This window comes from Platichthys flesus, chromosome 17 (genome assembly GCF_949316205.1).
Source record: "Platichthys flesus chromosome 17, fPlaFle2.1, whole genome shotgun sequence".
In the NCBI taxonomy this organism is placed as follows: domain Eukaryota; kingdom Metazoa; phylum Chordata; class Actinopteri; order Pleuronectiformes; family Pleuronectidae; genus Platichthys; species Platichthys flesus.
The window spans coordinates 7,365,588-7,392,482 of record NC_084961.1 but is presented as its reverse complement, the minus strand read 5'-3'; the positions used below and the strand labels follow the sequence as shown (position 1 = coordinate 7,392,482).

Genomic DNA, 26,895 nt, shown 5'->3' with positions numbered 1-26,895 from the left:
AGATGAATCCATTTTTTGGAGGATAAGTGACAGCTATTGATCGTGTCTAATCAAGTCCATCAGCAAAATCCCAAAGGATGCAGTTTCCAGGGAGCTGTTGTGCTTAAGATGATGCTCGGCAGTTATCAGCATTAATATGAAATCAAGAATATACGACGGGCTGATCCAAAGTCTGAAACGCTTCCAGTTTAGAGAGTTTATTATAGAGACTGGGAGAATAAGTGAGGAGCGGTGAGTTGATGCCCCTGAGAGGCAGGACGGGACGGTAGAGAAGAAGAGAAACCTGGTGTCCTGAAAATCTATTGTGCTGTTGGCCACAAGCCTGGACTCTCTCTCACTCACACTAACACACACACACACACACACACACACACACACACACATACTGGTTTCCATGGTTTGCGGGGCGTGCACTTTTTATCATAACCTGTGGGGACCACCCTTTCTAGAGGTTGTGGAACTATGAAAAAAATCAGGGACACTAAGAAAAAATCAGTTAGTACATACACACCTTAAAATATCTAAATTCATGAAGTAGTGTTTTGACTGTGCAAAATGGGGACCTTAGAAAAAACGGGTAGGTATGGCTGATGGGGACCTCATTTACATATCATTTGCATGACTCACACAACTTGTTATAAGACTAATGGGGACCATGCTTTAAAAAGCATTTTTATATACATTATTACTGATACCGTAAGTCCTTCCATTATTACATTTGTTAGAGCTGTTTGTTTAAAACTAATAAAGTCTAGCCAAAAAGAACAAAAGTTGTTGATAGAAAATGTAGAGATATAACATGATAGCTGTAAATGGTGATAGGGATGCAAAGCATTTCTTTGTACAGAAAATCTTGCTGTTCATGAACTCCGCCTTACAATGAAGCAGAATTTGATTGGACTATTAGTGTAATGTGGTTGAAGTGAATATAAACTTATCAAACAGTGACGGGCTATCTATATCCCTACAAAGAATAATTCTTATTCAGGCAAATTTGTAAGATATTTTTAATTTCAGACAACCACATAGCAACCGCTTACTGGTGGTAATCTTCCCATTATTTACTTAATTCCCTATTGTTGGCTGTAATGCGGTTATATATGTAGAATTTCACATTCTGCCAGCTCCGGTCCTTAAGAGCTTCTGGATCAGCCCTTAAACACTTCTCACAGTCAAACTTTGCTGGAGCAATACAAGATGTGATGAATCGATTCATGTGCCTTTCCACTGCCTTCACGTCTGTCTCCTTCCAGGGTGTTTTCTCCTTTGCGGCAGTTGTACCTTTAAGTGGTCGGAAAAACACATTTGTAAATACAAGGACTCAAAAGTGTGTAAGAGTTATAATCCAAAGTTACAAGTTCTATAAAGTATAAACTAACTTCTACAGTATAAGAAAACTAAAATATACAATTACTCTGCCAAGAAAACACTGATATGTGCATTCTGACTGAAATTGTCAGTTGGAAAGAGGATTTTGATGCCATTTTCTTATAAGCTGAACATGCTGTGTTATATTAACAAATAAACTGTTCATTCTGATCAATGACATGGACTCACATTCACTGACATAAATTTCTCAAAATTGTCATGAAGAAAAAACTGTATTTATAAAATGTTGGATCTGTTGGATAAATAAATACAATGTACTGATTCACTCATTAATCTAACTAACTATGGAATTGTGAGGACGTAGGACAGGTGTTTGGTATAGGGACTAGTTGTTGTTTGTATGTTTATACTATTAAAACTGTAACTGTTATGAGTCCTACTTTAAGCACCTAATATACTCTAGAATCAGCCAAACAACCCTTTATCTGATTATTGCAGGCATGAATATACAGATAAAACTACATTAAATGGGGGCAGCAACAGTTATGCGGCAAAGGTCTGAAATGACAAAGTATTGGTGGCAACATCTTAAGTTGGCAACACCGACAACAGTCTCTGATCTGGCCTTTTTTTTATGACTGCTATCTAACGATGTCCTTTATAGTCTGACTTGACCGGGGTTCTTCTACTGCTCTGGGGGCTTCAGGTGTAATGTTTTGACCATCCAAAATCATGTTGTCTGGTGTTGTATAATCGCAGACAGTGGGGCCCATTGAGCTATCAGGATCATTAAGAGGCAGAAAAGTGTTCTTAAAGTTTAGTTGAACTGAAGCATCACTGTCACTGTCACTTTCGGAGATGGTATCTGGTACGTGATCATCTGCACTCTCTGATGACGAATCAAATAGTTCATAATCTTCCAGATCTGTGTCTTTCATCTAAAAAAATTAATGAAAAGATTATAAATATGTAGAGCTGTAACAGGTAGATGAAAAATTATTCTTTGTGCTGTTTTGCAAGTTTTGTGTCATAATTTGATTATTTTAGCAGTTTATATTATAATAAGCAGAATATTTTGACTGTTCTGAAAAAAAAAAGACTATATCGAATTGCAGCAACTTGAAAAATTGAAGTGCAACTGAAAGTTATTGTAGGCCGTCTTAATTTTGGTACAAAAGTCTCAGTTTCATTTTTTGAAGTCTGTAATCTGAAAATAAAGGCACATATGCAATAAATAATTTAGTAAAAGTGCATATAAGAATTTTTGAGATCAAAGTTGTGTCTGCTCTGCTAAACTAATTCTGAATTCACAATCTAGAAAAAACATGTTTCACACATTTTAGACACAACATTAGAGTTCATCGCGGGGACCAGTTTTATCTAACTTTTCAAAAACAGTTACTACTTGCACACTGTCAGAAGGTGTGTTGTGGGGACCACGTGAATACAAAATGTAGAGTGATAATTTATCAAGAAAAAAAATACTGTGAAGTTTGAAATCGACCATTAATATACCTCTACCACTAACCTTCAAGATGCCATACTTGAAATGTCATTGTATACCAATTTACATAACTTCTGACCGGTAAAGCTATTTCTCATTCACACAACTTAACACATGCTTTGTGGGGACATTTTACACACAACATTATAGTTCATTGTGGGGACCAGTTTTATCTAACTTTTCAAAAACAGTTACTACTTGCACACTGTCAGAAGGTGTGTTGTGGGGACCACGTGAATACAAAATGTAGAGTGATAATTTATCAAGAAAAAAAATACTGTGAAGTTTGAAATCGACCATGAATATACCTCTACCACTAACCTTCAAGATGCCATACTTGAAATGTCATTGTATACCAATTTACATAACTTCTGACCAGTAAAGCTATTCCTCATTCACACAACTTAACACATGCTTTGTGGGGACATTTTACACACAACATTAGAGTTCATCGTGGGGACCTGTTTTATCTAACTTTTCAAAAACAGTTACTACTTGCACACTGTCAGAAGGTGTGTTGTGGGGACCACGTGAATGCAAAATGTAGAGTGATAATTTATCAAGAAAGAAAATACTGTGAAGTTTGAAATCGACCATGAATATACCTCTACCACTAACCTTCAAGATGCCATACTTGAAATGTCATTGTATACCAATTTGCATAACTTCTGACCAGTAAAGCTATTTCTCATTCACACAACTTAACGCATGCTTTGTGGGGACATTTTACACACAACATTATAGTTCATTGTGGGGACCAGTTTTATCTAACTTTTCAAAAACAGTTTCTTCTTCTAACCAGCGAAGCTCTTTCTCGTTCACACAACTTAACACATGCTTTGTGGGGACATTTTACACACAACATTAGAGTTCATCGTGGGGACCTGTTTTATCTAACTTTTCAAAAACAGTTACTACTTGCACACTGTCAGAAGGTGTGTTGTGGGGACCACGTGACTCCAAAATGTAGTGTGATAATTTATCAAGAAATAAAATACTGTGAAGTTTGAAATCGACCATGAATATACCTCTACCACTAACCTTCAAGATGCCATACTTGAAATGTCATTGTATACCAATTTACATAACTTCTGACCATTAAAGCTATTTCTCATTCACACAACTTAACACATGCTTTGTGGGGACATTTTACACACAACATTATAGTTCATTGTGGGGACCAGTTTTATCTAACTTTTCAAAAACAGTTACTACTTGCACACTGTCAGAAGGTGTGTTGTGGGGACCACGTGACTCCAAAATGTAGAGTGATAATTTATCAAGAAAGAAAATACTGTGAAGTTTGAAATCGACCTTGAATATACCTCTACCACTAACCTTCAAGATGCCATACTTGAAATGTCATTGTTTACCAATTTACATAACTTCTGACCAGTAAAGCTATTTCTCATTCACACAACTTACAACAGGCTTTGTGGGGACATTTTACACACAACATTATAGTTCATTGTGGGGACCAGTTTTATCTAACTTTTCTGAAACAGTTTCTTCTTCTGACCAGCGAAGCTCTTTCTCGTTCACACAACTTAACACATGCTTTGTGGGGACATTTTACACACAACATTATAGTTCATTGTGGGGACCAGTTTTATCTAACTTTTCAAAAACAGTTTCTTCTTCTAACCAGTGAAGCTCTTTCTCGTTCACACAACTTAACACATGCTTTGTGGGGACATTTTACACACAACATTAGAGTTCATCGTGGGGACCTGTTTTATCTAACTTTTCAAAAACAGTTACTACTTGCACACTGTCAGAAGGTGTGTTGTGGGGACCACTTGACTCCAAAATGTAGTGTGATAATTTATCAAGAAATAAAATACTGTGAAGTTTGAAATCGACCATGAATATACCTCTACCACTAACCTTCAAGATGCCATACTTGAAATGTCATTGTATAACCAATTTACATAACTTCTGACCAGTAAAGCTATTTCTCATTCACACAACTTAACACATGCTTTGTGGGGACATTTTACACACAACATTAGAGTTCATCGTGGGGACCTGTTTTATCTAACTTTTCAAAAACAGTTACTACTTGCACACTGTCAGAAGGTGTGTTGTGGGGACCACGTGAATGCAAAATGTAGAGTGATAATTTATCAAGAAAGAAAATACTGTGAAGTTTGAAATCGACCATGAATATACCTCTACCACTAACCTTCAAGATGCCATACTTGAAATGTCATTGTATACCAATTTGCATAACTTCTGACCAGTAAAGCTATTTCTCATTCACACAACTTAACGCATGCTTTGTGGGGACATTTTACACACAACATTATAGTTCATTGTGGGGACCAGTTTTATCTAACTTTTCAAAAACAGTTTCTTCTTCTAACCAGCGAAGCTCTTTCTCGTTCACACAACTTAACACATGCTTTGTGGGGACATTTTACACACAACATTATAGTTCATTGTGGGGACCAGTTTTATCTAACTTTTCAAAAACAGTTACTACTTGCACACTGTCAGAAGGTGTGTTGTGGGGACCACGTGACTCCAAAATTTAGAGTGATAATTTATCAAGAAAGAAAGTACTGTGAAGTTTAAAATCGACCTTGAATATACCTCTACCACTAACCTTCAAGATGCCATACTTGAAATGTCATTGTTTACCAATTTACATAACTTCTGACCTGTAAAGCTATTTCTCATTCACACAACTTAAAACAGGCTTTGTGGGGACATTTTACACACAACATTATAGTTCATTGTGGGGACCAGTTTTATCTAACTTTTCTGAAACAGTTTCTTCTTCTGACCAGCGAAGCTCTTTCTCGTTCACACAACTTAACACATGCTTTGTGGGGACATTTTACACACAACATTATAGTTCATTGTGGGGACCAGTTTTATCTAACTTTTCAAAAACAGTTACTACTTGCACACTGTCAGAAGGTGTGTTGTGGGGACCACGTGACTCCAAAATGTAGAGTGATAATTTATCAAGAAAGAAAATACTGTGAAGTTTGAAATCGACCATGAATATACCTCTACCACTAACCTTCAAGATGCCATACTTGAAATGTCATTGTTTACCAATTTACATAACTTCTGTACGGTAAAGTTATTTCTCATTCACACAACTTAACACATGCTTTGTGGGGACATTTTGCACACTACATTATAGTTCATTGTGGGGACCAGTTTTATCAAATTTTTCTGAAACAGTTTCTTCTTCTGACCAGCGAAGCTCTTTCTCGTTCACACAACTTAACACATGCTTTGTGGGGACATTTTACACACAACATTATAGTTCATTGTGGGGACCAGTTTTATCTAACTTTTCAAAAACAGTTACTACTTGCACACTGTCAGAAGGTGTGTTGTGGGGACCACGTGACTCCAAAATGTAGAGTGATAATTTATCAAGAAAGAAAATACTGTGAAGTTTGAAATCGACCATGAATATACCTCTACCACTAACCTTCAAGATGCCATACTTGAAATGTCATTGTTTACCAATTTACATAACTTCTGTACTGTAAAGTTATTTCTCATTCACACAACTTAACACATGCTTTGTGGGGACATTTTGCACACTACATTATAGTTCATTGTGGGGACCAGTTTTATCAAATTTTTCTGAAACAGTTTCTTCTTCTGACCAGCGAAGCTCTTTCTCGTTCACACAACTTAACACATGCTTTGCGGGGACATTTTACACACAACATTATAGTTCATTGTGGGGACCAGTTTTATCTAACTTTTCAAAAACAGTTACTACTTGCACACTGTCAGAAGGTGTGTTGTGGGGACCACGTGACTCCAAAATGTAGAGTGATAATTTATCAAGAAAGAAAATACTGTGAAGTTTGAAATCGACCATGAATATACCTCTACCACTAACCTTCAAGATGCCATACTTGAAATGTCATTGTTTACCAATTTACATAACTTCTGTACTGTAAAGTTATTTCTCATTCACACAACTTAACACATGCTTTGTGGGGACATTTTGCACACTACATTATAGTTCATTGTGGGGACCAGTTTTATCAAATTTTTCTGAAACAGTTTCTTCTTCTGACCAGCGAAGCTCTTTCTCGTTCACACAACTTAACACATGCTTTGTGGGGACATTTTACACAAAACATTGCATTTCCTTGTGTGTACAAGTTTTACCTAATTGTTCACACACAGTTTCTACACAAACTCGGAACAAAGAGTGATCATATAATGATAAAACAGTGATGGACATGAATTTACCTCTTCAGGTGTGGTCTTTGGCCCAAAGGCACAAGCCACCAGACTCTCTGAGTGGACAGGATCTGAATCATCCTCCTCCATGGTGTTAACAGTGATGCTGGTCGTCTGTAAACAAAAGTAAAACGTTCCCAATATTTACTTATATTATATTCTAATATTTCTATTCAGATAAAGTTTTGAGATTACATCCATGTCATAAGCAGGACTGGATACATTTGGCAAACGACCCTGATTCTTTAACATATAAAGTGATAGCATTTCAATGCTTTTTAATTATGCCCAAACCCATTACCCTAACCCTACCCCTTGTTTTCGAGGGTATTCTTGCCCCTTGAAACAGAGGTTGAAATCTTCCCCATCTAATTGGGACAGCCCTCCAAGAGCTGTTACATAACCAGTGGTCATCGCAAAAACCTGCAACGGCATCAGTAGTCTTTGATGTAAACACAAGCGACAAAAGGTTTTGCTGGGTATGTCATTGTAAAAACATTATTGAGATCTCTAATGAACCAATGCTATTGTTTGCATTCATTAAAGTGACAAACCTATAATATCCTAATATCATCTATGCTAATGCAGGTGAATCAATGACTTTTCCAGTCATCCAATGGAAGTTGAAAAGTTTGGACACTCTGCACTATTTCACATATAAATCAAAATCAGAGCTTCAGGCTGCTTGCAGAGGTTTGTAGACAACCCTGCTAGGATGCAGTGTTAATAGAGGATCATTCAGTTCAGTAACATAATATCTATAATGATCTAAACTGACCTTCAATAGCTTCTTAAAACTTTTGTAAATTAGATTCCTGTTTGTTATTTCATGTTCCTGTTATTTTCACTACACTAAGTGGTCGCTCATACATAGCAGCTTAAAGCAGGTTGTGATAGGCAATCCTGGTATGTTTTGTATATGTAACGTGTACATGGTTATAACAATATTAATACAGCCAAATTAGGTCCACATATTTCTCATTCTACTATTTGTTGTGATACTTGACTCATTGTATTTGCTGTGTTCTGTGCTACATACCTGTGTTTGCCATGGGCAGTCTTCACCTCCATAGTTATAGGCGATTTCTTCTCCTTCTTTGATGTCATCCAGGGCAAATAAACAAAGGTGGGGTTCTCCATTAACACCAATTTTTTTCATTTTGGAGTAAGGACGTCTGTGTTCATCATTAACTTGTCACCCAATTGAGCCATCTTCTCTGAAGGCATCAATACTTGAGAAATTGGAAAAATTGAAAAAGAAAAAATACAAATGTCACAATATATCACAATAAAACCAGAGCCCCACTTAGTATAACTTAAAATAGTATATGGAGTGTAGTTTAGGAATTCTTAAGTCCACTTGAAGGCAAACATGAATGCAGCACATCAGGGGTGGTAAAGTTTTCTCCTTCTCTGGGATTCTGCATCACTTATTATATCCTTAAAATGCAGATGCAGATTAAGATGCATTTATTAGTCCCAAACACATGCACAGACATGCAAAGGCACACTCATGCAGGTAGGGAAATTTAATCTCTGCTTTTGACCCATCTGGTGCAGGATACACAGAGCAGTGAGCGACCATGTACAGCGCTCGGGGAGCAGATGTTGGGGAAGTAAGGTGCCTTGCTCAGGGGCACTAGACAGGGTAGGGGAACTCTTTGATTTTTGGACAGATCAATCCAGGTTCATCTTTTGTTGTTTCTCCGTGGAGTCGAACCAGAGACGAACCAGAGACGAACCAGAGACCTTCTCTGCCCATAGTCCAAGTTTCTGCCGATAGACCACCACCTCTAGACCTCCCCCCTATATATAACAAAGTCTCCTTTGCAAATTGTACCCTTTGCAAATATACCACATCCTGCAAACAATAAAAACATTTTCAATAAAACAGGAGGATCCATTAATTCTATTCCTTGACAATGAGTTTATGCTAATATATACTACAAAACAAACCAAAACTGACCACTGCAGCATTCTAGTCCCTATTAAATGTACTCTGGAGCTTTTCTTTTGATTTTAAATGATAATTATTTATTGATTATTTACAGCAGATACCACCTTACCTTTTGCTGCATAAATATACTGGACCTCTAATTTGCAGATGTGTATCATGTTGAATTGCTGATCCGTGGTGGCATTTCTGAAGGAAAAGATTAAAACAAATGAGTTTACTTTAAAATAATTGTTTGATTTGTTTGCTTAGTAAGATTTTGTGGTACTACAAATTGTTGTTGTTGCCTAAAACCTCATGAGGATTGTTTTTCTTGCAAAATTCAACTACAGAAACATTCTCCTTCACTCTCTGTCATGAGTAACGTTCCTGCCTACAGGATGATGCATACTCCTGTGCGTTGTTGCATAAACTATACACATCTACAAACATATATGCACCGTATATCTGTCTTGTGCATGTGTGAAAGCTAAACCGGGTCAAATCTAAAGCCAATTCTTTAGATTTTACCTGCAGGTCATGCCTGAAAACACCTTAAATGAGAGATGATTATGTCTGAATAATTATGAAGGAGTTTGGCTTTCACATATAAAGAACACAGCAGGAGAATTCAGACAGGAGGAGGCGCCTGGGTAGAGCAAGCCAGAGGCATGACATGATGACAAATTCAGTATCAGAGAGCGTAGTATTTTTTTTTACAGCACATCAAAGATGATGGCAAAAGAATGTAATTGTATTTAGTTTTGCATTTACACCAATGTTACAAGCATTTGAATATGTCCTCATTATCAACAAAGAGTCAACAGGGAGATTTTTCATGCTGAGATATTTTTATTATCCCAGTCTCACGTGTGTGAGCTATTAAAAACACTATGAATTTGCCTACTCGCCGGCTCTGAATCCTCCGGATAATCTCCTACTGTATTTTCTCAATGGCTTATTCGGACAATCTGCAGAGTTTTTACTGGGGGGGTGACAGAAGAAACTCTGGATTATCCGGAGCGTTTGCGTTTTTACAAACTGCCCCTATCTGGATAGTCTCTTGGTATCATCCAGATTGCAGTGCATGTTTAAAAGCAACTTAAAGAGAGTAAAGTAAGAAGGAAAACAAAGCAGCAGCTATTTTCTGTTGTGATTTTATACGGGAAATAGATGATTCACTATTTTAACTTAATTTAAATTCAACAAATGTGGTGTTATTCCCACATAATAACTGGTAGTGTTGACACCTTTTCTCTTATCTACCAGGGCAACACAGAACAGAAGTGGGTTAAATGAAAACCATGAAAGAATTATCCATAGACTATTCAATATTATTAAGATTAAGATTAAGATGCATTTATTTGTCTCAAACACATGCACAGACATGCAAAGGCACACTCATGAAGGAAGGGAAATTTAATCTCTGCTTTTGACCCATCTGGTGCAGGACACACAGAGCAGTGAGCCACCATGTACGGCGCTCGGGGAGCAGATGTTGGGGGAGTAAGGTGCCTTGCTCAGGGGCACTAGACAGGGCAGGGAGACTCTTGGATTTTTGGACAGATCAATCCAGGTTCGTCTCTGTGGAGTCGAACCAGAGACGAACCAGAGACCTTCTCTGCCCACAGTCCAAGTTTCTGCCACTAGACCACCGCCTTATGAATACAAATACACCTTTCAATTACATTGACCTCATCACACAAGAACTTCTTTCTCCCCTGCTTTAGCTGTACAAACACTTTAACTTTCTATCTGCAAAAAAAGTAATATTCACAGTAAAATTTCTCAGCTTTTACCTGTTCATTTGCCTGACGTTAATAATCTACTGCTCTACTTTTCTATTCTAGACATTTTATCTTATTAGTGACTTGTCATTTGTGATTGTAGCTAATTTAACTTAACTGCAGGTTTTAGATTTAATCTTCTATCATTTAATTCCAGATTTATGCCTCTGACCATGTTTCTTTAATAACCTGCTCTGCCTCTTCCACATGAACCTGCCCATGTTAAATAAGAAAATAAGTTAAAAGGGCCGGTTCATAACCAGCTTCCAAATAGAGGTTATCCAGAGCAGCCAGGTTACACTTCCTCTGTTGTTTAAAATTTAAAGCCCCTCAGCGGAAGCTACAGTCAGACTTAAATTATTCTGTATAATGGTACTGTGTAAAATGAGAACAGCTGTAATTTGAATTGTCTGACTATAGTCAAAACCTGTGCTCTATAATGTTCTCTATTAATTAACTTAAACATACTAAATATAGCATAACAGGGCTTATATTGATCTTAAGTTCATCATAACAAAATGAGACTCAAAACTCAGAAATGCTTAACTTGATTGTCTCCTTCAGTTTACATAAACTCCTACACATATGCATCATGCATGCAAGTAGTAATAGAAATGCAGTAAAACATTTGAGGTCTTACACTTAGCCTTTGTAGCTAATCAGAGCTATTAATCATGCTAGCTAGGTACAAGTAATACATGCAATTTGAGGATTCAACACTGCTTATAATTATTTAAGATACAACTGTGCTTACCTTATGCTTTACTTTTGCTCCTCTGCACATGTTCTTATCTTCTTAGCTAGTTTCTCCAGCAAATAATCTTCTTTTACTGTTGATAGCTACCTCTTGATGCTGAAAATGTCCTCGCTGCTTGAATCATTCCTAATGGGGACAAGGAAGTGGGTGGCACCCAACCATATTTGGAAGATGTGTGTGTGTGAAGCAGTGGGTGCAGTACTAACTAGAAACAGTAGGGCCACCAATGAGCAATGCTCACACACTCACACTCACCAAAAAACATGTCGTATGGGCCAATGCTTAAAACTTCACGGGCACCTTCAGAGTAGCTCTAGTAGTCATTTAAAAGGGTTATCCTCATGGGGACCGGGATTTTGGTCCCCAAAGCGCAACCGGTCCCCATGACGTGACTGTGTAAACAGTCAACGGTCCCCATCGCGTGATGATTACCAGAACACACACACACACACACACACACACACACACACACACAGTGGTTAAATGAGCCCCTGCTGACTACAGCACTGCCACTATGCTGTACGAGTGTCTCTGTGTGTGTGTGCGTGTGTGTGTGTCAGAGTGTGAAAGAAAAGTTTGCCATCGTGTGAGTGATTGTGTGTGTGTGTGTGTGTGTGTGCTGTACCCTGCCCGTGCATGTGAGCATATGTGAGTACTTGGATTTGTGCGGCGTGCCCTGCATTGTGTGTGTTGCAGCGTCAGCAGACTAACAAGGGAAAGAAGCCATCATGGTAAACACATTTTTGAACCAATCACATCGCAGTTAGCTAAAGCACTTCTGACACAAACCTTCTGCCGGCTGACGCGAACCTCGTCCCGCGCTGCCAAAACCTGCCCCGTGAATAAATCAGGGGCCGACCAAACAACCAGCGATAATTAAACTACATTTACATTTTCCTCTTTCCGAAAAATAAAACTTTTTAATAGCACGCTGTTCAACTCGCTGACGACTGAATCGTAATCTTATCAATCAGTGATTGACTTATTAAAACTTTAAAACTGAGCCACATTTAAAGAGAAATATATCATAGTCATATATGAATACATCTAAAATAATGTTCCCATCATTTTCCCAGTAACATTTCTTGGTGTAAAATGCAGATACATATTCCGGGGTCAGAATTATGAACAAGAAATAAAGATCTTAAAAATGTAATATGGGTTTTAAGTTTGATGCCACTAACTACAGGTTTTTGTCTTATGTGCTTTGGTGTTATCATCAGTTGCTAATGTTAAAGTGATATTATCACTTTATATATTATATTTTGTGTACATCCACTCAGGTGTGTGTTTGTGTGTGTGTTGCAGTGGTTTCTCCCAGTGTGTTTTGTGTCTAAGTATGTCAGAGTCTGCATCAACAAGCTGATTTGACAGGAACAGCTCTGTGAAATATGTCTTTAGCCGACTGTATTACTATCCGTGTCTTGAGTGAGTGTGCGTCGTGTTTTGGCGAACGGTTTGTCGCTCCTATGAACGCTGAGTGTGTAACATGGAAGTCACACTAAACTTGTTTCTGTTTATGGTGTCGCCAGCATCCCTTGTGTTTTATGGTTAAATAAATGACCATGAGTCGGATCTGCTGAGATTATACAGTCACACACTGAATCAGTGTCAGTGTTAAACTGTGGTAAAAGTGTCCCACTGGAATTCCTCTTGATACCAGAAGTCAGACTAATTAAGTGCTAGATCAATTTTACTTTTCTATTTTGGGTGAAAATACAACTGAACAGAAGAACCAAGGAAGGGGGGGGGGGGGGGGGGGAATCAAGGAAAGCTGATCAATAAAAAGCATATTCGATATCGGAGCAAATATTTCCAAAACATTCCCCCCCTCTTACGTGGCTCATGGAAAAACGATGTGTTGTGTTTACGCTCTACTCCCCCGACTGTATTTTTGCCAGGCCCGGTTGTAATGCTTTGTTTGAACATACAGAGGATAACACCGACTTTAAACTGCCATCTAAATGGCAATGACACCATAAGCTGTGATGCTGCGGTATTATGTTACCCTGCTGAGAGGCATTTCAGACCATTACCGCCACTGCCTCTGGGTTATGGAAGCTACTCTGCAAATGAGGAATTACGCAGTTTTACTACAAACATAAACATAAAAAGCACTAAAGGTTACAGAGAGAGGGGTTTTCCACACTAAGAGTGTCACAGTGCAAGAGGAACACTTGAAACCGAAAGAGAGGGAGAGAGCGGTGCCGTCGTATGGGTCGTGTTTGGCGAAGTGTACTTGTGGAAGAGCTACAACAGCAATCTCACGTCAGTGTTAGCAAAAGTTTCGATGGAGGAGAGGGAAGTGTAGTGAGAGAGAGAGAGAGAGAGAGAGGGGAGAGTGAGGTTGCCAGACTTGAGCGGGTCTGCAGGGACGAGATAAGAGTGCTTCAAGTGTCACTACAAGACTGGTACATTGATCTGAGAGGGAAGGAGTGCGACAGAGAGGTGTGAAGAGCGAGTTTCATTACTGTGAACACCGTGTTTTTAATATTGTTTCAAATCCTGCACTGTTATTACATTTAAATGAAACAAACAGAGGAACTACCTTCCACATAAAGACCTGGCAAACACTGTCAGAGTTAAACATATTCCAAAATTTGGGGTGTATCTGAAATTCAGGAGCTCTAATCACACGCTGTAAGTCAACTGGCATGCAGATCAGATGTGCCTGGTGCTTTTGGTCAGCGCTAAAATATGTCATGATATATATATGATATTAGTATTAATTATGATGGGACACTGACTATGTCTATTCAGATAAGAGTTTCCACTTGTCAAGGCCTGTTAGAGGGTGAAGACTTGGTGTAAAAGTTAGGGTTAGAATTAGGTATAGAGTTAGGTTTAGGTTAGACTGTCATGGTTAAGGTTAGGCTAAGGGGCTAGAGGATGCATTATGTCAACGAGTGTCCTCACTAACATAGAAGTACAAACATATGTAGAAGAAGGGCACACACTTTATTAACTGTGTCATTGTCTGCACATGTAGAAACATATGTTCCTGTATTACCTGAATCTCTACCTGGGAATACACTGTATACAAAGAGGCACTGCCTGTCTGTTGGCTATAGTGTGTGTGTGTGTGTGTGTGTGTGTGTGTGTGTGTGTGTGTGTGTGTGTGTGTGTGAGTAGGTGTGTGTGTGTGTGTGTTTGTGTCTCCAGCTGCTTGAATCAGCAGAGCTTTATGTCCACGGGGAAACATTAGCAAAATAATAATGAGACCATAGAGAAGCTGGAAGGTGCGTGTGTGTGTGTGTGTGTGTGTGTGTGTGCGCATGTCTTTCTATGTTTATGAGGGCAAGTTTGGATCAATACCATCATTGTGAGGACTTTTTGAATTAGTGAGGACATTTTGACCGGTCCTCACAAATTCAATGGGCTGTTTGAGGGTTGGGACTTGGTTTTGGGGTTAGCTTAAGGTAAGGGTTAGGGTGAGGTATTTAGTTGTGATGGTTAAAGTTAGAGTAAGGGGCTAAGGAATGCATTGTTTCAATGAGTGTCCTCACTAAGATAGAAGTACAAACAAACAAAGAAGGAAACATACAAATGCTGCCCTCATAAACATAGACATCAGTGTATTTTTCTGCTTTGTTAATCATTGGAGTCATTATATTGGTTGTGGTCATGAGGGGAAAGTAAGTGCTAGGACATCTTACAAATATACATAATATTGAGTTGTATATTTGACTAAAGGTATTCTTAAGCTGTTGTTATTGTTTTATTAGATTTCCTCCAATTATTGTATGTGATTACTGAATTTCCATTTCAAATTATTATTATTAAAGGACCAATCATAAAAAATTACCTACCTGATGGGCAATAAATCACAATGAGCCGCCTGCTTGGTTTAGCAGCTATACTAATGAAATGATATAATATCCTAGAGTTGATCAGCATTTCACTCACAAGAAAAAAGAAACTCAAAATAATATTTTAACTTCTTGTAAGGAACGATAGGCTAATTGGACTAAACCTAAATAAATGCATCACATTTTTCGAACTCCTTTAATAGAATAAAGACAATATATCTTTTATACGTTCTATATATATATATAAAACTGTTCTGACGTGAGTCTCTGTGAGAAGTTTGAAGTTATTTTCATCCTTAATTACCTTCGTCTGAAATGCAATAAATAGATTTGACTTGCAATAATCATGGTGATAGAAAAGGACTGAGGAGCACGTGGGTCACATACTGTATAGAGCAGTTTGATTCTTAATTTGTGTGATTTAAGAGCCAAAGAGCCAAAACTAATGAATATCAGCCAGGTGACTAACAACTGATCTTTTCCCCGGCACAAACACACAACCACTTTGATTCCTCGTGCTAATTGGATGAGGTCACTTCACTGACCCGCTGACGTGGTATTCATCTCTCGTACTAAGAGCTGCACTCGACGAGCAGATGAGAGTTCTGCTGCTGATGATTTATAGAAGTTAATTTGATCTTTGCAGGAGTTTCAAAACTCTTTGATTCTATTCGGTACATGTGACGCACACAAGCAAAGAACCAGAAATCAATAGTGGAAACACAATTATACACAGTGCATGCACAGAGTATACGGCAAAGTAAACGCGTACAGACTCTCTGAGTGTGTTAACAGCATGTTCGAGTCAATAGTGCAGCTGAGCTTGAATCTGAAGCACACGTTTTCCCAATGAGGGTGTGTAAGTGTGTGTGTGTGTGTGTGTGTGTGTGTGTGTGAGTTTGAGGAATAATCTGTTAAAGGTCAGCTGAAGTAGGCTAGCCGCTTGCCACATATATGCACATATATGCTGAGACACTTATTCATATACAGTGTGTCAAATTGCCATTGTGGTCTAAACCCTGGGTGGGGATCTGAGGCATGAAATAATGTTACACAGACTGAAACTGAGAAAATGCTGCAGAGAAATGAGAGAAGATGCTTCACTGTCCCCGTCTGTAACTATTACAGTTTTCTGGAACACAATATCCCTCAGGGGATTATTGCATAAATAAAATTGTGCAAATATATTTAGTTTTTGACCAGTTTCCAAAAAAAGCATCAAAACCGTATTTGACACCTTGCTACATGGCCCCAACCTGCCTCTGTTAAAAAAGGAATTGTCTGAGTTTCACAAGCTTGGTTTTTCCCACCACTCCATACAAGTTGTTATCGTGAAAGAAGGGCATCAGCCCCCAGGTCCCCGCTAGCTGGACAGAGGGGATGAGCATGAAGAAGTGAAGAGGAGAAAAAAAGGATAAGGAAAAGATGCTACCTTTAAAGTTAACACTGTCATCACGATAGCAACACTACCGTGACAATCTTACCATTTCACCTAGCAACGATTCAACAGAGCCTGGGGCGAAACGCACACAGACACACACACACACACACACACACACACACACACACACACACACTGTCACAAACACAGAAGGTCATGCGCGCTGTCAGGAGCAGTCATTCACACTCTCTGTCACACACGCGAAAACGCAACGTGAGCTGTGAAAGTCATAGAAAGTTAAAGGGATAGTTCAGCCAGAAATGAAAATGAGTAATGAATTAAAAAGGAGCATGAGGAAAAATAAAACCTTTAATAATGACATGTGTTATGATAGCTGATATTTATTTAACTGTTTCTCAGTAAAATATTGTTAAAATAGCGAGTGCATGTGAAAAGGCCACATTTAGCTTTATGACACTCAGCGTTGTATAATCCTCAGGTTAGGATCCTTTATGTGAAAATCCATTTCTGAGACATTTCCTTTTTCCATATCTGCTGTCCTATGTCCTGATTCGGCTTCTGTCACTTACTATCATTAATATCACTTAGTGTAATTATGAAGCGGGCACAATGAGATTAATCTCCCTTCTGGTGCCAAATCACCCGTGTAGGGATTATTTGTTGAGACTTTAAAAGGTTGAGAACAAAGCTATAGCTAATCTGGCTCCATGACTATCGTATAGAAGCTTCCCATAGCAGCCGTTTTCGAGATTCTCAACAACTTCCATCCGTCTTTCTTTCTGTCTTAAGCCAGATTGACCAGATACAATTAAATGAGCATTTTCTTTTCTTTACTCACTGTCCTCCTCCTTTCAGATTGGTTTAAAACACGTCTGAATGTGTCAGATTATGCAGGGCTTAAACTCACGGCTAAAATACTGAGGATGGAGAATAATGAATCTTGGTGCAAACGGCCCGACACACTGATCGTCCCGTTGTGAGCGGTGGGTGCCGTGGCTCACGAGGGAGCTTTCATAATGAATTAAATCCACTACTTTCCTACGTGACAGTGACATTTGAGATGACGCTGAGTCACACTAATTGCATATTTAGGACAGGGAGGAAAACCATTTGAAATTTTCGGAGTTCCCGATGCGAAACAAATTAGAAATTCTGTTTCATTCATGCAGATGCAACTAGGGGAGTGATTTGGAGCCTGTTTAATTTACAACAAGCAGAGGATGCTGCAGGAGAGCACATCCTGTATTAGCCTGGAGTGAGCTGACAATGCATATCCATGTGTGGGGGGTGACTTGTAATACGTGATTACATGAATGGATTGGTGATGCAGTGGTCAGCTCTCCATCACAGTGCAGTAAGTTTCTCGGTGTGAATCTCTACAAACAGAATCTTATTGTGAATATGCAGAATCTGTAGGTGAAGGTTCTGGGATATATCCATTGGCTATCATTTGTATTCACAGGCAGCTAATAGAGATGAGCCGCAATGGAGTCTGGTATCATTGCCTTTGTTTTGTGTGGAGAAACGTTCAGCTTTTGCAATAAAAGAAGAAAGTCAGACTGCAAACAGAGTCTTACCAGAATATTTGCTGTCAACACCAGAAGCCCCAAAATATCCAACATGAGATTGTTGTAATGTTTGCCGAGGCCTCTGTGTGAGAAGTCTGCACTGGTACTCCTGCTTCATCCCAGCATCCAGACACATCCAGATTGGGATTAGGGGAATTTGAGACACATAATTGACAGTAGATGTGAAGGTGATGGTGAATTATTGTTTATTGTCTTTGAGTGTTGGCTTAACCACGAACTAGCCACCTATCCCCCCCCCCCCCCCCCCCCCCCCTCTTACCCAAAGACAGCTGGGATTGGCTTCAACAACCATTAAAGGATGAGAGATATGGATAACTGATGTTTATGATGGGACTTCTTTGGATGAAAGTGTTGAAAACTAAGAAATGTCATGTTAGTTGGGATGAGTTGGTCCTGTATAGTAATTTTATTTAAAAACACCAGAGGTTATATAAGGACACGTCAGGCTGGAGCTGTGTCCTTCTGTTTGGGACATGCGAATGCAGTGTTATCCCTCAAAACAGAATTAAAAAGGAGAGAGCCACATGTTCTCTGATCACACTGCAGCAGAATTAGCACTATAGCTCGATCAATAATATGCATATACCCCTGTGCACACACACACACACACAAACACACACACACACAGAAACATGCACCTTAGCATCAGCAGCCTAAATCTCATTATGCTGACTGCACACATCCACACACGCACACTTACAAACAAACAACTACACAAGCTGATTTCATTTCCGTTCCTCAGCCAGTCTAATTTCCAGTTTTGTCAGAGCACATTATTACTTTTTCAATTCCAACAATAACCCCCTACTTCCTCTCCTTCTAGCTCTTCCAGCTCGCTCCACCCCCCCACTATTGTTCCCTTTTGTGTCACCAATTTCTCCCTTTCACTTGGCGCAGATCTCTCTCTCTCTCTCTCTCTCTCTCTCTCTCTCTCTCTCTCTCTCTCTATCTTCCCCTCTCCGTCCAAATGGTCTTATTATGACTCGGAGATACTGCACAGGATAGAAATTGTGTTTATATAGATATTAATGTGTGTGTTAATGCACCTTTGCCTACGCAAACGTGCAAAGGATGAATCGCAGCCTCTCTTCACTTCCCACAGTTCAACCCTCTTGCACCATAGACACACACACATATCATTCAGTGATGCGCTGTCTCAGTTTGTCTTGCTCTCTTTCACTGAGACCCCCCCACGCACTCAAACACACACACACACAGACACACACACACATTCAACTGAACTCATGAATATTCAAGCGTACTCTGTATCTCTGGGATCATGATGAAATTTTCTCAGGGCCAACTACGCCTGTGTGTGTTTGTGTGAATATGGATGTCTTGAATGCTGAGGGATATTTCTGTCCTATAAATAATTCTGCACCAACTGACGCCACATTATAAACACACAAACAAACAGATGCAGCCACAGTCCCAAACAGAGGTCCCCTTCATAAAACACTCTGCGCATATACATTATATTCCTTTATGCAGCAGGCATTAGTGTGACAAACTGTAGCCGTGCAGTATGTTGTTTTCCATTATATTTTGCCCATGGTAGTATATAATGCGGTTGGGGTATAATAAAAGTGTGCTGAAACAGCACCCTTCCAATGCTCATTCAAATGGTGTTCGTGAGATTGGTTCAGCGGCTGCTGCATTTACACATGACAAGTGAAGTTAAGTTTATTTATATACAACACATGTAGGGACTCAGTGGAGGAGTACGCTCAGAGTCAACGCTGGTTCTCAATACACTTTCTAAGTCCTTCGGTTTACTAGATATCTTCTAAATTCTTGCTTTTGCTACGTTCAACATCAACCTGTTGTTTGATGATTATTCCCAACAGCAACAGCTTCACTACAACAAAGGCTGGCCCTAGATATATACGTCATAGACTGTGTGTACAAGTAAATACTCCAAGTCCAGAAAGTGAAGCCAAAGAACAACTGACTATAACCTGTATTCTCTCGAAAGGCCATCAGAGGGCGAGGTAACGAATCGCACAAAGAAGCTGGTTTCTGAAGTCTATTGGAAAATGGGCCTATAACTAGTCACCTTATTTATAACGCTAGTAATAACGCATGTTCATCAAGGTTATGGTCTCAAAGTTTAATTTGAAGTCTTCTTGAATACAGCATGATGCTTATTTTGTAAATTACGGTCCCGTTAGAGTAAAATACACAGTAAAGCTTCATATGCGTCGGGGGTATGATGACTGCGTGATTGACAGAAAGTGTCATCCAATGCGTGCAAGTCACAGGTGTAGGTGGGGAGTGTCCCCAAGCTCTAAGTCAGGCACCAACCCCTGCTCCTCCAAATATGGTTGCTTCTATTAAGAAATCCATGATGGCGCCGACCAAAACGCCAAAGTTGAGGCTAGAACGCTGCGGCTGCTGCCCTGCTGGACAGCATTATCTACCATTATCATCTATCAAAGCCAACAACAATTAGGTATGATTAGTGCTATTATTAGAGCCTATTTAAAGCTGACGTGCAGTGTTCATCTGTTTTTCTCTCAATGTTTTTTTTTAAATTAGTTAATTACAGGAAACTAGGGGGAGGCTATTTGACATCAAATTGATGGTAGCTTAATCATGGTAGTCAAACTTAATGATGTTTAGCCACTTAACACCCAGGCTTTACATACGCATGATAGATATGCTGTGTGTAGAAGTGTCGCTTTGAGCCTTGGCAAGGACGTTGATGTTGAGCGGACCCACTGTCGCTAATTTTAACAAGTCAATTCAAGGATATTGCAATTAAGCAATCCAATGCCCATATGATCGAGGTACAACATTTAATTATTTCAGTCCATCAACCCTCAGAGAAGAGCAAAACATTAGAGTATATTAAAATGAGGTCAAGGTAACAAATTGTGATTTTCAAAGTGTGCTCAGGTGAATACCTTTTTCCTCTATCATTATTGGGATGTATACAGATGTACGAGAGGTTATCTACATAGTTTGTAAAGCAGAATGGATAAATGTTGTACACAAAAACAACAAACTGAGTTCTGGCAGGCTGCAATAATAGCATAGGGAATTATATCAGATTACCCATTGCAAAAGTATGTCTCTCTCAGCAAATTGAATCACCATTAAGGGACTTGCATGGCATTATATGTTCCTAGTGATGGCGGTCTCCTTTTTGCACTATGCCTGTTATAAAACAATCTAATTAGCTATGTGACTGCACAGAGGTGGCAACGATACTTCAGCATAGAAAATAACAATTCACATTAAACCAAATATACTTTACAAAGTGAACAGTCAGGTAAGAGCACCTCTTCAGTCCATCACCATGTTATATTAGGTTGCATTATATAGCAGGTGAATTTTAGTTTGCAGTTTGTTCCTGCACTAAGTCTCATAATGGCTGCAAAAGAAAGGCAGTGAATTATGAAACCATAACGTTCATATTTACACCTAAGGGGCGATTTTAATTTCCTTGCCCCACTACGTGTGTGTTTGAGAGAAACCCAAAGAAATGTGTATATAAATATTTTTTTCAGTTTTAATACCTTTTAGCCACAATGTGCATGTGTTGTGTAACGTATTGCTCAAAGTCACAAAAAGCTGTGGGATATTGATTTCACCTGTAAAGTTGTTGGTTATGAAGGGAAGAGGTGAATTAGAATAGAGTTGAAAGGAGCAGCATTACCATTCACTTATTTTCCATTAATTTATTTTCCATTCATGCGGAATTACTAAGATAATTAATGTGTTTAAGCCTAGACAGTCCTCATGTTTACATTTATATAATTGTAAGAATAAAAGGGCCAAATCCCACAGAGGGAGGGAAGGGCACATTCACGTCAGTATCGCTAAAAGCACTGAATTTCAAGTCATTTGATTGCATGGCTGAATAATTGATAGAAAGCTATTACTGCTGGTATGAACGCCTGTAGGTGCCACCCCCCCCCACCCCCATCACACCCCATAACCCAACTATTCCAGGGGGTGTGAAAAGTTGTGTACGTGTGTGTTTCTGAGTCAGCGCCAACGTATTAGTAGCTTAGCTCCTCTCAGCCACACTGACAGAATGACAGAGACGTTGCTAATCCGGCACTGACAAGTTGCCATTTGCCCCCCCATTTCTCTTTTATTCCCCTATCCTCCTTCCCCGGACCCACGTTTACAGTTAACTGCAAAGTGAGACATCTTGTGCGGCAATTCAGCACATTTTTGAATAGATTAGACCGGTTTTAGTCGTGTGGAAAAGTTTCTAGCATAACATGGAACAAACTCTTGGGGGCCCATCTGTTATATACTTCGATTCAAAGCAAAGTTAAATGTCTATTCTGCATTTCAGTTGCACGGTGTTGTGTAAAAATCAGATTCTACTACTACAGATTGATGACTGGTTTCAATGCAACCCACACTCCATCATAGCACTAATTCACTGGATTTCTATATGATGCCGGGAATCTACAAAAGCTGCGTCTTCGTTCCTACAGTGTGCAAATCCTCCACATTCAACTTGTGAGAGAGACATTAATAGATCTATGAAACAGAATCCAAGGTTAGATGTTGAACACCAGCCCTGTAACAGTGACTCCTCTCCAAGGTAATGAGCTGGAGTGATTCAGAACAGTCAACATAAAGATTTCATGACAGCGCAGCAGGTCACAACGATGTGAATTACTTGCTTCATTTAGTGAGGACTGCTCTTTATTGTGTCTTTAATGGCTTCCTTAAATAATCTTTACATATAATGTGTAAATAACAATCCCTGGAGCTGTGTTTATAGTTGTGTAAGTGAGTATAGATTAGGTCTTAACTAACGGGGGTTCGCTTCCCAATGCTCTGTTGTGTGTTTTCCTCCAGGACTGTTCAATGTGACCACTTTGCAGATTTTCTCATTGCCTACTGCATTCCTCAGAGACAGTTTTATTCTGTTGGACCAGGTGTTGCCTCAGCACATTGCCAAGTTTGAAAAAATACTGGGATATACACAAGATACACAACTTTTGTACAGCTTCAGTTACCAATCTTTAAATCTGTATCTATATTTGGCTTCAATACTCTGCCTTGCTTAGTTCTGGTGATTTCATCTCACTGCAATGAACTTATTCTTGACACATTTTGACCATTCATTAGTATTATGCTCTTGTGTGCTACTGGATGCCTGAATCAATCAATCTGTCTATCTGTCTATCTATCTATCTATCTATCTATCTATCTGTCTGTCTGTCTGTCTGTCTGTCTGTCTGTCTGTCTGTCTGTCTGTCTGTCTGTCTGTCTGTCTGTCTGTCTGTCTGTCTGTCTGTCTGTCTGTCTGTCTGTCTGTCTGTCTGTCTGTCTGTCTGTCTGTCTGTCTGTCTGTCTGTCTGTCTGTCTGTCTGACTCAAGTTTCCACAGTTCATTTCCAAGCTACTACTATGAAGTTTTCAACCAAATATGTGAGATTGCGCTCCCTGGATTGCGAACACATTCATTATTCATTACACATGGATATCAGTGTGAATATATCCAGTGTGTGTCCTTGAACTGTGTTGAAAGACTCCCCCACTTCACTGCTGTTGACTGGGATTCCCAGCTCGTACAGCAGCTTCCCACAGGTTCGATGCTATGCTCATATCCTGTCCTGCTTCTCTGCTTCCAGTAATTACAAACAATTATCCCCCTTTCTTGATTTGCAGTCGTAGGTGGTATCTTTCTTGTTCATCTCTTGCACTTGCATCACTAAAGAGTGCACATGCCATGACCGGATCCCGGTTCAAAACCATGAATCCACCCCCTCACTCCGGGGAGGGTTGTGCTGTTCGAGGCCCCTTCTGAGAAGTGTAAGTGCCTTCCCTCCCGAGTGTTAAGGGATGTTGCTCTTCTGGATGGCTGACTCTGGGTTGCTGATCAGATCTACAACTGGGATGCATTCAGGTGGAGCGGCAAAGTTCAGTCCCTTAACGAAATCACAGTCTCTGCCTGGGTGAGTTTGGGTCGCCGATGTCACTTGCAGTCACATGAGTCATTGGGGGAGCATAAAGGGAGGTGTAAAGAGCCATTGATTGAGCAGTTCTGACAACAGGGGGTGCATCCACAGATCAAAACCAGTGGATGTTTTAAAATGTCGTATTGGACAAACGTATTGACATTTTAGCTTCCCAGCACACACTGGGGTGGTTTGCTGCAGAGTGTCTGCTGGACATCCGTGGACGGCTCCCTCCGGTTAGAAAGCACCAACTGGATTGTGAGAGTAAATAAACTAAACCTCGAGCCGACATCAAATCAAGAAAGCCAAAAAGAGAAAACCATGACAATGAAGTCAAAATATTAAGAAATATTAAAAACACCTTCAAAATGCTTTAAATATATAAAATAAATCTTCCTGCCTGATATTTGTTCAGCTCCCCTTAACAGGAACTGGTTTACTTTAGTTTTCTGTGTACTGAAGCTCACTCAAAACAAGGTTTAACAAATGGGCACCACTGGGATTCAACCACATGGACTGGCAAAGTAAAACAATGATCAATCAGCAGTTGAGGGCTGAGTAAATGAGTGTGACTCTCAGTAGGGATTGTTGTACAAGCAGAGCTCTGCACAGCGGGGGGGTTATTCACACAAAGTCAAAGGAAGTATCTGCGAGGGACAATGGAGCTTTGATGTAATCCTCATTTAAAATGGTTACAATTATATATTCAGTGTGACGTCAACTCTATGCTACTTATTGCTGAGGGAAAAAAAATGAACCACTATATCAATGCATCCACCTACAGTAAATGTGGGGTGACCTACAAAAACATGACTAAAAGATTCTTTAGAATATGTAACTTGGTTTAACATTGCACCATGTACACAAATATCTACACCTACACCAGAATCCCAAAATAAACAACGGCATACATTTTACTACACAATCACGCTCCGTATTCGCTGCTCTCCTACTCAGACCTTTCAAAATAAAGTCTATAATAAAAAGAACTGCACACTCTTATCAGCAAAACCCAAAATACACACCAGCGCTCCTGGATTGCCTTCCTCGTTCACACACACACACACACACACACACACACACACACACACACACACACACACACACACACACAAATGCATGCACAGTCTGTCTGTCTTTCTGTCTCCCTCACAGACACACAAACAAACAAATTCTATGAAGGGTTTTTCTTTATATATCATCCCGGGGAAGCATCATTTGGATGCAAGTATATCGAAAACATTGAAAATTCGAATGCTTGTTTTCCTTTTGAGATTTGGTTCAAATCAGCGGTGAGAAGAAAACCCTTCATATCCAGTCGCACACACGCAAGTTTAATCGTCTTTACCTCGACATATCGGAGCAGGAAAGTCCCACACGGCCGTGTTTCCAGCATTGGTGGTGCAGGTGAGCGTGGCGTGGCCGTCCAAGACATAACCAGGGACACAGCTGTACCGCACTTGGTCCCCCACAGCGAAACGTCCACCACCACCCAGCACTGCTTTGGGCGGGACACCCGGGTTTCCACAGGATGTACTTTGAAGTTCTGAAGAGAAGGAGAGAGAAAGAGAATCGGACATGGATTTAGTTGTTTTTTTTTGTTTTTTTTACAGTTGTATGTTTTAGAATTAATTGGACCATGCAATTCCTCCAGCTCGGCTGTCTCTTCACCAAATAATAAACCCAGCTCTTGCACAGCGATGTGTCTAATCCAGAGATTGCTCCGAAGCCTCTTCCAACACACTGCAAAACCCGGTTTCCTGGTCTGAAACACCATGTGACATATAGTCAACTCTATTGGTTGTTTTACATTTTTACAACAGACACAGATACGGACAGATCCGTACGCCGGGTCATTTCATTTTTTCCCCTTCTCTTTATAAAACATTACGCCACGAGTGATGGATCCATTTTGACTGCAATAGTGACGCAGACTAAAGTCAGAGAGAGCGAGAGAGGAAATGTAAAAGTGTTTTATTGTTAATCACATTACTCTTTCTAGATACATTTACAGTTCTGTGCCTAGGACATAGGGTGTGTACAACTATGCATAAACTGTAAACATCCACATACACAACCACACAGAGAGCGAGAGAAGCAGAGGGACAGAGAGAGAGAGGGGGGAGAGAGGGAGAGAGTGAGAGAGAGCGAGAGAGAGAGAGGGAGGGAGGGAGGGAGGGAGATAAGAGGCATTACAAGCCATAAACCAGGAAGTAGATGGGAGAACAGGGACCAACTCCGGTCTTATTGTATGAACTTGATTGATACAACTATGAAACTGTTGAGACATATAGGGGTTTGGGGAGAAGGGGAATAGACGGACGACGTTGAGGGGGAGGGACGCACAGGAAAAGGAAGGGGAGGGGAAAGAAAAGCGAGAGGCAGAGGAGGCCCCGAACGAGACAAATGGAACTGTGAAACTACTCAGATGGAGGGAGCGAGGAAGGGCGGAACAGAGAGAGTGGAAGTGGGAGAGGAGGGAAGGAGTCTAAAGAAGCAGGAGGACTATAAACTCAGTGAGCTCCCAAACGAGAGGCGGAGACAGGGAAGCACCTTTCTAAAACTGTCACCAGAAACTCTGGGTTTTACTCCTCCGGGCTCCATCCACATTACTACGTCTTCACCT

The 26,895-nt window shown here is 39.8% G+C and overlaps 1 protein-coding gene across 1 annotated transcript in view; it reads right to left on the bottom strand.

The window, feature by feature from the left end:
• csmd3b (CUB and Sushi multiple domains 3b) overlaps positions 1 to 26,895 on the bottom strand; it is a 317,162-nt gene that overhangs the window by 169,969 nt on the left and 120,298 nt on the right. The window contains exon 4 of the mRNA XM_062410450.1: positions 25,618 to 25,815. Within this exon, the coding sequence (XP_062266434.1) occupies positions 25,618 to 25,815 (198 nt within the window). The remainder of the gene's footprint in view (positions 1 to 25,617; positions 25,816 to 26,895) is intronic.